General features: G+C 39.8%; 1 protein-coding gene across 1 annotated transcript; it reads left to right on the plus strand.

The window, feature by feature from the left end:
- Positions 1 to 11,435: 11,435 nt before the first annotated feature.
- Positions 11,436 to 12,443, plus strand: LOC145955102 (uncharacterized). Its single transcript, XM_083069804.1, has 2 exons — positions 11,436 to 11,660; positions 12,021 to 12,443. Exons 1-2 carry the CDS (start codon positions 11,436 to 11,438, stop codon positions 12,441 to 12,443), a joined length of 648 nt encoding a protein of 215 aa, XP_082925930.1.
- Positions 12,444 to 14,471: the final 2,028 nt, after the last annotated feature.

Below are 14,471 nucleotides of genomic sequence, written 5' to 3' on the forward strand. Positions count from 1 at the left end.
TAACAGCTCTGATTGACTTCTAGTGTAAAAACCTTTACACGGACAGTGTATAAGTGATTAACTCATTTAAAAATACCTCATAAGAGGTCAATGTAATTTTTCCTATAACTTTTTTAGTGGTAAAGTAAAATAAATTCCATTTAATAAAAAATATTAAGTCTAGCTATACCTACTCCGTTCAATAACTCATGTTCTACGTCATATTTTAACGATTTAACCATTAAATTTAAAGTTCTTAATGCATAAGTCAAGTCTGCAAAATTATTCAAAATTTAAAAGCATTTGATATTTCATTTCATTAATTCAAATTGATGGATAATCATAAAATTATTTTATACGTTGATTTAAATTAATGAAATGAAGTATCAAATAGTTTTAAATTTTTTTTAAAAATTTGCAAACTTAATCTATGTATTAAGAACTTTAAATTTAAAGGTTGAATTTTTAAAATTTGATATAAAACATGAGTTATTAAACAGAATAAGTCTATTTAGACTTACTTTTAAAATAAATTGATGCCTCCTCAATATATATATATATATATATATATATATAATCATTTATTAGTGTAATATATTATACCGTTAATATAAGTATACATGTTTAAACAAATAGCTTAATTTTCATTACTTAAATGTTTTTCTAATAAGTAGAAATCTAACAACCAACTACTAGAAAATCACAGTATTTTTAGGATGCCTATAAGAATTTGACTTGGAGCAGCTAAAATTTTGCGGCTTTCAGCAAATTAAACATCATTTTCAGTGTTAACACTTTTGAATGCAGTTTTGCAAAATTGTCTGCCGTTTAATTTGCATTTAAAACTAAAACTATTTATTTATAATTACTAAAATATAATTCATTTTAACAATATTTTAAATAAGTACATAAAAAATTAATTATTTCAAAATAAATTCTATTTAAAAATATTTTTTTGGTCAATTATAGTATAATGCTGAAAAAAAAAATCGTACCGGAGTTAGCTAATTAACAAAGGTTGATGACATACCTTGAGAAAGAGGAGAGAAGTGCCCTCCACACCGAGCGGGACGGAAAGACGAAAACTTTAATACTTATATATAAATTTATAGTAATAAATACATAATCTTATATTTTTTAAAATAAAAATATATATTATAATTGTTTTATATGAGATTTCATATTTTAAAAATATTAAATATTTTTTTTTTATTTTCAACATCTTCGATTTTTTTATATAAATAACTAAGTAATCATTTAATTATTCCTTTCTCGCATTAAAATTTTATTTTTTTAGAAAAGTATAATATGAACTTGAGTAAGCTATCATCTCTTAACTAAATTTACTTAACTATAATTAACATGATCCACACACATGAATTTACTAATTTACACCCACTTAATTTTTTAAAGGAGTCAATTAGTGAGATATATTTGGATACATTTTAAAAATATTATAATTATAACTTATTAATATACTCCTAAAATGAAGTGAGCTTATGTTAACAAATTTCACAAACATTTGATAATTAAGATCCATTTATTTTTAAAGAAAGAGTATGTTTACAAGATGTATATTTGTTTCAAAAAAAATACACTTTAAAAAATAATATATTAATTTTTTTTTACTTTTTTTACAACATAAAAACACAAGAGACAATGAAAACACTTTATTTTTAACGTGATAAGTGTTATATTTTATTATAATATGTATATATAAAAAATTGACATACAAAATTTATTAGTGCACTAGTGGAAAAAAGACTTTTAAAATTGGTTATTTTTTACTTTTAAAATCGGTTCTTGAACCGATTTTAAAAGAGTCGATTTTAAAAAGTGGGACTTTTAACATCGGTCAATGTCATTGACCGATTTTAAAAGTCCCACTTTTAAAATCGGTTCATAATGACCGATGTTAAAAGTGATTAATTTTTTTAAAATATTTGACTTATTTAAGGAGGATCCCTGAACAAAACCTGCAAATTAATAAAATACCAGACAATTCATATATTTTTAATAGACCAAATTACATACAAATGACAAGAGTTGATAAATGTCAACCATATATTTAATCAAAGTAACTTACAAATTATGATGCATCCTAAATTACAAAATGAGTAAAACTATAAACATGATTCGTAGCTAGCCAATGTTTCAATGAAAAATGTAGCCCATTGCTCCCTAATGGTGTTTATATCTTCTAGCGGCAATGGTGATCGATCTATAAATATCTGTTAAGAAAATTTAGAACAATTAGAAGTAACTCTTAAAACATGATAAAATGCAAACTTAAAATAAAAAATTCTAAAATTCTAAAACGTACTTCAGTCCACCCAGATACTATTTGTGAATCAACAATAGTATGCATTGCCTTCATTACATAGTATCCGCACTCATAGTTTCCTTTTTGCTTATGAGACTACAAAAAGAATATAAAAACCAATTTTAGTAGTAATGGTAATTCAAAAGAAAATACCTTAGAAAAATATCATTACTAAAATAACTTACTTTAAGAGAGACCCAAAGCATTTTTTTCTTCAACTTTGAACCTTTAAGCATATGGTATCCTTCCATAGCCCTAATGATAAAAGGACATCATTATTATATTTTAAAATAAAATGTAATGATAAATAAAATAAAGTAGTTTTTTTAAAACAACTTACTTATCTAATAATTGTTTAAAATCTGTAGGAGGAGGTTTGTGCATCGAACAAATGCTTACAGATATATTGTCCATATATAGGACAAATAATCAGAAGTTGCCAATGAGCACTGCATTGAGAAACTATTAGTAATAGACAATACATTTTTTAAAAATTTATAATCAATTATATACAAATATACTTACTTAGAAAAGTAAGGAACTAAGTAAACTTTTTTATTTGATTCAGACATCCAATTTTGGATGTAAGCTTGAATTTCTTCTGTCTTGTTCCCAATTTTTTGAATTAACTCGGGTTCCAAAAATCCATAAATGTGATCATTCCCTTTATCCACACTCAATTTATGGATAAATCTACAAGGTTAGAAATAAAGTTAGAAAAAAGCAACAAAACATAATTAAAATTATTTCAAATACTTACAATAACCACAATTGCAAAATTGATATGTTCAGCATGCAGTGCCCGTTTGTAATCTCTGATATGTCGCTCTGGCTTATATACAAGGGGACATTACTACAGAAGCCAAACACTTTAGGAGCCCAAGGGACCTGTTTGCTTGAGTCTCTTGTGCCTTCTTTCTTTTCTCCTACAAAAGTATCATATAATGAAATTAAGAGTAAAATATAATATTCACAACTACACAAATGGTAATGCATATAATCCTAACTTACCAAAAACTCCACACTCATTCTAGACTCTATAAATGTGTTCCACGTCTCTTGGTCTATAGTGAGATTTTTATCACCAGGAAATTGTCCTTTCTTTTCACCAAAAATATACTTGTTTGTGAGGGTGGTCTTATATTACCTCCACCTCTCAGCCACAATAGAGAGGGTCTTCCTTCTCATCCTCTCTGTGTTGGGAATATCCCAAGTTTCCTACATTTAAATTAACAACGAGTTAATACATATTGATATCCTAATTAAGTTTAATAATGAAAATGAGTATAAATAAAATTTACCAAAACATCTGTCCAAATATGGTTTTTGACAACCTCCTTTACCTCATCCCAACTGGGCAATAAAATAGAAACCTTGGTTCTAGCATGAACCCCCATCGTACTCATAAATTGGGCAGCTGAATCCCCCGTAGGGTGCCCAGTGATCTCATCTATATCAACATGTATCCTCTGTCCATTGAGGCGTTTGGCTGCAACATTTTTCATTCTAGTGGGACCTCTGACTTTCTTCTTGGTTGTAGATTGTGTAGAGGATGTAGACTGTGTAAAGCCTGAAGTAGAGTCTTGAGGTTCATCCATATTTACCTATTAACACAAAAATAAATTGTAAGTCATTAGTATAAATTGAATTGATAACATGTAGTATAAAAATAGAAGTTAATAAAAATACAAAATTATAATAACCTATTTCAGAAATATCATGAAGTTGGAATGTTTTCCCATATTCCTTCCTGATGATCATCACGAGTGGCATGTATATCGTCCACATCATCATTTTCATTAAAAGTTGGCAGACATGTTGAGAAGGAAGGAGTATCCATAATATCAATTGAATCCCCAAATTCGTCACCGATATTGTTACTCCTACCTTGCAAAACAACTGACCACCTATTATTAGATGGATCAGTGACATAAAATACTTGCTTTACTTGAATAGCCATGATGAAAGACTCTTCTTTATGACCAACTTTATTAAGGTCCACCAAGGTAAATCCAAATTCATCAATTTTGACACCACTATTACTATCAACCCATTTGCATTTAAATACAGGTACTCGGAATGGACCATAATCGACCTCCCATATGTCTTCAATAACTCCGAAATAGCACATGGACGCTTTGATAGGGTTCTTATCATTTTTGGTTGAGAAATGCATAGATTGAGCAACTATCATAATCCCACTATTTTGCATGGTACTTTTGTCATCTTGTGCCTTTGTATAAAATGAGTAATTGTTAATGTCATATCCACAAAAAGTAAACACATCAAAGTTAGGTCCTTGAGCTAGGCGTTGTAAAGTTTTAGAAACATTTAAATCTGTCCCAACATTCTTTTTGAACCACTCGGTGAAAGTCTTGTTATGCTCATTCAACACCCATTTTTCAGGCATTCGAGGGTTGTTTTCCTTCACTAAGTCTTTATGGGCATTTAAATAAGGAAGAACCTCATCGGTGTTGTTCAATATATACAAATGTGCTTGAAGCACTTCTTCTCGTGGCATGCTCTTCAATTTTGTGCCTATCGTACCCTTCCCAGCAATTCGTTCCTCATGACGAGTCTTAGGAATGCCTATTGATTCAGCTTGGGACATGTATTCAGAACAAAACTCAATTGTTTCCTCTGCAATATACCTTTCTATAATGGATGCTTCTGGACGATGTTGGTTCTTCACATACCCTTTTTAATCATTTGTATTAAATTTCAAATGGGAAACTAAGGTTCACTCAATATGTGCATAAATATAACATCATCATAATAATTTATAAAAATCAAATAAAGAAACTAATTTTTCTAAACACTAAATTACTAGGTAGACATTAATTATATCACAAATTATTAATAAAATACAAATATATAACACATACATACAAATGGTCTAATTTTCTAAGTTGGGTACCTAAACTGGAACAGCCTGTTCCGGAATTCAAAAAATGCCTAAATGAATGGCCCCAGAACGGCCCGTACTGCAAGCAGAACGACCCGTACTGCAAGCAGAATGGCCCGTACTACTTGTAGAACGGCCCGTTCTGCAACCAGAACGGGCCATTCTGCTTGCAGTACGGGCCGTTCTGGGGCCGTTCCAGACACAAATTTCGCCAAAAAACAACAAAACAAGAGACAATAGAAGACAATGTTACCTTGATCTTGTATTATTCTGAAAAACTGAGAAGCTGCACACTTTAGATGAGAGTCCGAGAGAGTAAAGAGAGGAGTATAAGAACTTATTGAAGGCAAAGAGTAGAGAATATGGAGATAGGGAGAGAATGAGAGAATATAGAAGTTTAACTCTGTGATAATACTTTTAAAATCGGTTATTCAATAACCGATTTTAAAAATCCACTTTTAAAATCAGTTGTTCAATAACCGATTTTAAAAGTAACGTCACAGACTTTTAAAATCGGTTATAACGTAACCGATTTTAAATGTAATGCCATTATTTATGAAATTGCCACCGCATCACTTTTAAAATCGGTTACCTTATAACCAATTTTAAAACCCCAATTTTAAAAGTCATTTTTGTACTAGTGGTGGGAGCATTTGCCTCCACATTCAAGACCGAGGTAGATCCATCCCTAACACCAAACTCTCTTATGGTTTGTTCATTCATTGATACATTGATAGAGTTTGTTCGAGTTAACATCTCTCTCTTTTATGCTTCATTTAACTCTTGTACTCTCTGCTTGTAAAGAAAAGTAGTTAATTTCTTCCTAATACTCAGTTGTGAGAAAAGAAATGTGTGAGAATTAAGAAATATAAGACAATTTATCTATCTAAACAACAATCTAATTAACATAGTTTCCAAACCTTCACTCTCTCATACTCGGATGGTACGTGTTTGTATACTGTAAAGAGAAGCAAGTTCAGTGACAAAAACAAAGAGCACCACACTACTTTTATAGAGTTCTAACCTTACAAAACTCAACTAGTGTGCTAAAAACGTGGATATGGGATGTAACCGTTGTAGATAATGGATTGAACTTAGTCAAAGAAAATGAACCATATCAGAAACTAGTTTTGAAAATAACAACCATTTCAGTTTGCCAACCATCCTTAAAAATAAGGAAACAATCAAGGAAACTAAGAAGAGGAAATAAGTCAATGAAAATAGGTAAGATATAGAACAAAAATTTGAGTGTTTGATTTAAAAGAAATAGAAGAGAAATAATATTATGAAATTATTTGGTTTGGATGGTAAGAAAAAAAAGACTTAAATTACGTATTTTCTATTGCTTAAATCAATATGAATGAATATTAAAATATTGTCCCATAAATATTTTAATTATTTGACTAATAGAATGCAAGATCAATTGGAGTGCTTAAGAATTTAATCGATTATATTCACATGTTAGTGCATATTTGGGAAAGATGGTTCTCATATTTTTAGTTGTTTTTATTGAAAAAATTGTTGTTGTTGTTTTTTTTTTTTTTTTTTGTTTTTAATAAATTAAATGCTTGAGTGAATGGATTAAATTTATAAACATTTTTTTTTAAAGAAAACTAAATTATTGTTTTCAAGAATATGAAAATTTAAAGCTTATATTATTTTTCAACATCTTTTTTTTCTTCCAAAAATAATTTACTTCATAAAACTATAATTTTTTTTTAATTATATCTAAACAAAATTAAACATTTCGAAATCACTTTTTAATAAATTTATTCAAACAAAAATTCATTTTCATTATAATAAATAATAATAATAATAATTAATTATTAAAATAATCTAATTTTCACAACTTCTCCAACTAAACTCTTAATCTAAAATTCCTTTTATATAATCAGATGGCTCGTGTATGACAATTTTATTGGATTATGATAACTTTTAATCGGTTAAAGTTGTATATTGCTTCAAGTATGACAACTTTAACCGATTATGCTACCTTTTAATTAATTAAAATTGTGTATTGGTTCACTTTTCGGCTCACACACAAAGTGTTTAATGGATTAAATTTAGTGCATAATTGATTACATGTTTGGCCAGTGTGATATAACAAGTAAGTTTGTAATGCTTCCACATTCTTCGATATGCACCTAAAGGCACACTATAAAAACCAAATAATAGTTACACAGAATATATTATAACACTAACAATGGCATGCATCATTCATAGTTCCACAACATATAACCAGGGGAGGGGAATCTAGCATGATAGTTCAAAAAAAAAAAAAAAAGTTCAAGGTCCAAATTTCCACAAGGAAAATAACAGATCAGATGGTTTAAAGAGAAAGTAATAGACACTAAAACATAATCTGTTCGGATGACCTATGCTGATAAAGATGCTTAAGTCCATCAATTTGTTTGCCAAATTATTCAAATCTCATGTCAACCATTATATCTAAGTCATGCACAGTGAGTGTTAAATTGTGTAACCCATTTTGTATGAGTGTCGCCAAGTATACATATGGTTGTTTGTAGTCCATGGTGTTCTTCATCGCCTTGTCCTCCACCTTTAATTTTAGCTTGTTCTTGTATATGCTTTTTGTACTGTCCGTACTGCGAAGCCGAGCTTCGAGCTCGGCATCACAGCACAAGATGAGGTCGGGCGCGCGCCACGCGACGTCAGCTCGGCATTTAAGCAGATCATAACTGATCTCGAGGGATCTCGCTTCGGACGAGATCCACTATCTAATCTTATCATATCTTATCTCAGGCCCAAGGCCCAAAGCAACCCTAAATCACACCAAGGTACGTGCATTACATATACGAGATTCATACTCATACAAACACTAACTTTAGCATCGGAGTCTCTTTGGCAGGTACCACCCCCATCTTGGAGCACAAGCGTACCAGCGAAGGAGGCTCATCGATCTTACCTGGCGGATCAGCTCTACGGCAGATTTCTGGTAAGAACATTTGGCGCCCACCGTGGGGCCGATCAAGACAGCTCTTATCGGCCACGCTTGTGGTTTTCATCAGAAGCCATAGCAGACGCGTAACAGACGACCTAGATCACACCACTAACATGGAAAACGAAGCAGCATTAAGACAACTGATCGAGCAGGTCGAGCAGATGCAGCAGCAATACGCCGCAGATCTACAAAGTATGCGTGCCAAGCACGAAACCGACCTAACCGCGATGCGAACCGTCAATAAGGCTGACCTAGCGACTCTGCGCACGGAACAACCCTCTACCTCCCAACTCAACCCCGGCGGAGCAATGCGAGCCGAGGTAAGCCAGGAAAAAGTACCAACTCCCCTACAGGGAGTAATCAGTACAATCGCAGGTGGTTTCGCTAGAGGGGGCGCCAGCAACTTGGCCTGGAAAAGACACCTACGCAACGTCAACCACATACACTTCACCACCTCAGCTTCGCACCAGAATGCACCGACGATTACTTTCAAAAATGACGACTATGCCGGGGTTAACCCCAACCAGGACGATCCCATGGTTATAGCCGTAGTGGTAACCAATCGGGAGGTTCACAAAACGCTGATCGACCAAGGGAGCTCGGCCGACATTCTGTATTGGCCAACGTTCCTTAGGTTAGACGTCCCCCACTCTCTCATACAACCTCACACAGAGCCCCTAGTCGGTTTTGCAGGAAGAAGCGTTCACACGCGGGGGTACGTGGACCTACTGACAACTTTCGGAGCACCTCCGGATACAAGACGGATCATGGTTCGATACCTCCTCGTGGAAGCCGACACCTCCTATAACATCATCATCGGGAGGCCAACCTTGAACCAACTCGGAGCGGTGGTATCCACCTCACACCTCACCATGAAATTCCCAGGGCATGATGGGAGAGTTATCTCCGTCAAGGCGAACCAGAAGACGGCACGACAATGCTATGTCGAAAGCCTGGAAATCGCCTCACTCGGTGAACAGTGCAAGAGCGACCCCACCTCCTTGGCTCATACCAACCACGAAGAAATCACCGATCTCGACCCAAGATCCGACTCTCACGACGAACGGCCTAGCCCCATTGACGAGCTCGATGACCTTCAGATCGGGAAACTCCCCGGGCAATCCACGAAGATCAGCAGAAAGTTGACCCCAGAGTTGCGACAGCAACTCGAAGCGGAAATCCTCAAAAACACCGACCTCTGCGCCTGGTCCAGCGCTGATATGCCGGGCATAGACGCTGATTTCATTTGCCACAAGTTAGCAATACACAAGGAGGCAAAACCAGTCGCCTAGCGAAAGAGAAAGGTAGGCGGCGAAAGGCGGGAGGCCATCATCGCCGAAACGCAAAAACTGCTGAATGCCGGCTTCATCCGTGAGGTTAGGTACACCACATGGCTGGCGAACGTGGTCCTGGTAAAAAAGAACTCGGGAAAGTGGCAGATGTGCGTCGACTACACCGATCTGAACAAAGCATGCCCCAAGGAGTCATACCCCTTGCCGAGCATTGACAGGTTGGTCGACGGAGCCTCCGGACACGCCCTCCTCAGCTTCCTCGATGCGTACTCCGAGTACAACCAGATAATGATGCACCCGCCTGACGAAGTGCATACATCCTTCATCACCGACCACGCTAACTACTGCTACCCGGGTGATACCCTTCGGCCTCAAAAACGCAGGTGCAACCTACCAGCGGCTAATGGATAAGGTTTTCCAACAACAAATCGGGAGGAACATGGAAGTCTACGTCGACGACATGGTGGTCAAGACCACCTCGGCAGCAGACCATGCTGCCGACCTCGCCGAAGTATTTGCCCAGGTCAGGAAGCACAACATGCGCCTCAACCCGGAGAAATGTGTCTTCGGCGTCCAGGGAGGCAAGTTCCTCGACTTCATGATCACTAGCAGAGGAATTGAGGCCAATCCCGAGAAGTGTAAAGCAATCATACAGATGCAAAGCCCACAAATGGTGAAAGAGGTCCAACGCCTAGCTGGACGGCTGGTCTCATTATCCCGTTTAATCCCCAAACTCGCGGAAAAGGAAGGGCCCATTTTCACCCTGCTGCGAAAACCTAAAGACTTCCAATGGACGGATCGGTGCGAAGAAGCTTTTCGAAGCTTCAAAACCTTCCTCACAACCCCGCCGATCCTACAGAGGCCAGATCACAAAACCGACCTCCTTCTTTACTTGGCCGTAGCAGAAGGCGCTATCAGCGCAGTAATAGTACAAGAGCACCAGAAAGTGCAGACACCAATCTATTTCATCAGCGAGTCCTCCAAGACGCGGAGAAGCGATACCAAATGATCGAGAAGCTGGCACTAGCACTCGTCACCGCAGCTCGACGTCTCCGACCCTACTTCCAGAGTCACCAGGTGGTAGTCAAAACCGACTACCCCATCAAGTAAATTCAGCGAAAGCCCGAGCTCGCCGGACGGATGATTGCGTGGTCAGTAGAATTGTCTGAGTTCGGCATCTAGTACGAAAGTCGCGGACCCCTGAAAGCCCAGTGCCTGGCCGACTTCGTAGCCGAGCTCACACCTACCACTGCCGAGGAACCTCAGGTGTGGACTCTACATGTGGACGGATCCTCCAACTCTAAGGGTGGTGGCGCAGGCATCATATTGGAGGGACCAAACCAAGTCACTCTGGAACAATCCCTTAAGTTCGGCTTCAAAGTGACCAACAACCAGGCGGAGTAGGAGGCACTTTTTGCGGGATTAAGGCTAGCCCGCGACCTCGGAGCTCAAAAGGTAAGTTGCAACAGCGACTCAAAACTCATGGTGGAGCAGCTCAGCGGAACGTACCAAGCAAAAGGCACTCTGCTGCAGCGGTACTTTCACACTATGTCCCACCAGATCTCGTCCTTCGACGAATTCACCATAAAGCATGTGCCACGAGAACAAAATGCCCGAGCTGACCTCCTATCAAAGCTTGCCAGCACCAAAAGGCCTGGACAGCACCGAACCATCATTCAGGAAACCTTGCACTCACCCAGCTTAGACGACAAAGTCGTCAACGTCAGTGACAATGAAGACCTGGGATGGATGGCAGGCATCTGGAGCTACTTGAAAGAAGGAACCCTGCCCGAGGACAAAGACGAAGCTCGGAAGATAAGGATGAGATCGGCTAAGTTCATCATCATCAGAGATGAGTTATTCAAATGTGGAGTTTCCTCTCCACTACTCAAATGCTTGACTGCGTCTTAGGCAGCCTATGTCATCAGGGAAATTCATCCGGGGATATGCGGCATGCACTCCGAGGCGCGCTCAATGGCGACCAGGGTACTCCGAGTTGGGTACTACTGGCCCACTCTGAAGTCGGACTGCCAAAACTACATTCAAAAATGTAAAGAGTGCCAGCAATTCGGCGACACACACCGGCAACCACCCGAAGCTCTCCACCACATGATGTCGGCATGGCCTTTCTCCCAGTGGGGAATGGACATTCTCAGACCATTCCCCCCTACGAAAGGTCAACTGAAATTCCTCCTGGTGGTAATCGATTATTTCACCAAGTGGATTGAAGCATGCCCACTCGCCAAAATTACCACTGAGAACGTGCAAAAATTCACAAGGAAGAACATCATTTGCAGGTTCGGAATCCCTCACACTCTCGTAACCGATAACGGCCGACAGTTCATCGCGCAGGGATTCGAGGACTTCCTCCGAGAGCTCGGTATCAAGCATCTCCCGACCTCGGTGGAACACCCCCAAACCAACGGCCAAGCCGAAGCAACCAACAAAGTCATCCTCCAGGAACTCAAGAAACGACTGGGAAACGCCAATGGACAGTGGCCCGACGAACTTCCCAGCATCCTCTGGGCGTATCATTGCACCCGCCAATCAACCACGCAGGAAACACCCTACAGGCTAACTTACGGAGTCGATGCAATGATCCCAGTAGAAGTCGGAGAGACGTCCCACCGATGGCAGGTTTTCGATACCGAGCAGAACGCTCAAGAATTGGCAGCTGACCTCGACTTGGTGGACGAGCTTAGAGACAAAGCTCAAATCCATGAAGAAACATGCAAGCTCCGAGCTTCCCGAAGGTACAATACCCGAGTACGGCCTCGTTCTTTCCGAGCTGGTGACTTGGTGTGGCGATTGCTAGGCGAAGCCCGAAAGGACACGTCGGATGGGAAGCTTGCACCTACTTGGGGTGGCCCATTCCGAGTTACAGAAGACTTGGAAAATGGAGCGTATAGGCTGGAAGAACTCAGCGGGAAGCCCATACCGCGGACTTGGAATGCTACGCATCTCAAGTTCTACTTCAGCTGAATTTTGTATGAATGAGCTGTGCACTCTTTTCCCACCTCAGTCTTTTGTCCCAAAAAACAGAAAAATGGGTCTTGGCTGAGAGGGTTTTTAACGAGGCACATATTTCCATCAATAAGATAACCCATTCCCTTTTATCAACACTCTTTTACCTTCACCGTTTTACTACAAAATGCCCTACGTTTAACACACTTATCCGAGGTCGAATCCGAACCTTGATAAAACACATTACTCTGAATCTGAGGTCGAGTACGAACCACTTATCCGAGGTCGAATCCGAACCTTGGTAAAACACATATTACTCTAAATCTGAGGTCGAGTACGAACCACTTATCCGAGGTCGAATCCGAACCTTGGTAAAACACATATTACTCTAAATCTGAGGTCGAGCACGAACCACTTATCTGAGGTCGAATTCGAACCTTGATGAAGCACATATTACTCTAAATTCGGGGTCGAAAATGAACCTTCGATACGAACGTCTAAGATCGAGTCCGAACCTCGGCACAATCCATTCTACACTGACTTAGGGTCGAATACGAACCCCAACACGCTTTACACAAATTCGAGGTCGAGAACGAACCTTAGAAACGCCCGTCCGAAGTCGAGTCCAAACTTTGGCATGATCCATTTTACTCTGATGTAGGGTCCAATATGAACCGAACCCTAACACGCTTTACACAAATTCGAGGTCGAGTGCGAAGCCTAAAACGTTAATCCGAGGTCGAGGTCTAACCCCGCATGACCACCTCGGACCCATAAAAACACACAACAGACACCAAACGTGTCTCAAAACGCGCAAAATAGTAAAAACCAAGCGCAAATAAACAAAGCAAAATACGTATATACAGAGCTATGCTTCCCAAGTTCAATACATGAACTCAAAGGGAAGTAAAGAGAAAACAGGAAAACTAAACTATTACAAAAAATGGCCTACACAGAGGCATTCTCACTAGAGCTGTCCTCGACATCATCCTCCTTGACCAGCTTCCCAAAGCGAATGACCTTCTCCACGTGCATGCCGGAGAAGTCAAACCCGGGCGCAAGGAGCCTGGCCTGGCGAGCAGCCTTGAGGAAGCCCCTCTTATGCTCCACCACGATGGAGCGCTCTACCTCCTCAAGTCTCCTCTCCAGTGCCGCCTTCTCGGCCTCCAGTGACGAAAGGTCTACTCTCTGGGCAGCAATCTTCTCCTCTTTGCTACCAATGATGACCTCATCGCGAAGACGCTCCTCGGTTACCGACACCAGTTCGCTCTTCAAAAATGCGACCTCATCTTCCAAAGAGCGAACCTGCTCCCAAGAAGACATCACCTTGCCTCAGGACGAGGTAACAAGCCCCCACAACTCACCCACTCGGGAGGCATAGTTTTCATTAGACCACAAGGCGATCTCCAATGACTTCTGGGCCCTGGCGAGGCCCCCCCTCGTTGCCTGGAGCTCGGCTCCCTGCATCTTTGCTTCGCCAAGGGCGGCAGTCAGAACCCCGTTTTCCACCCTCAGGACTCTATTCTCATCCTTCAGAGGCTGAACAAGGCTCCTCAGCTTCGCCATGTCCTCCTGCTGCCTCGACCACTTGTATTTCCAGTAATCCACAATGGCCGTGCCTCTCTGCCGGAAGATCTAGGCGGCCTCGAAACTCCCCATCGGCCCGGCTGACTCGATCATCGCCTGATCAGCCGTGCTCAGCGACCCCTTTGGGAAAAACTTCTCCGGAGTCACCGCGGCGCTCCACAGAGAGTCGACCTCCTCCGATGCACTCAAATGCTCTAACCGCATGGGCGCACCCTCTTGCGCATAGCGGTACGCAAGATACGGCCGCTTTGGCTTCGGCACTGGACCGAAGGTAGGGAGCCCGAAGCTCGATCCCTCCCTACGAGCCTCGGCGGAAGTAGACGCAGGCACCCCCTGCGCGACCACGGAAGGATTCCTTTCCGACACCCCGAAACTCGGGGACCCGAAACCCCGGTGTCGTCCCCCGCCTGCAAAGAAACGAGGATACTCTTCTGAGAACAAAAAGTAAACAGAAGGGTA

Source organism: Cajanus cajan, chromosome 2 (genome assembly GCF_000230855.2).
Source record: "Cajanus cajan strain Asha chromosome 2, NIPB_CcT2T_4, whole genome shotgun sequence".
In the NCBI taxonomy this organism is placed as follows: Eukaryota; Viridiplantae; Streptophyta; class Magnoliopsida; order Fabales; family Fabaceae; genus Cajanus; species Cajanus cajan.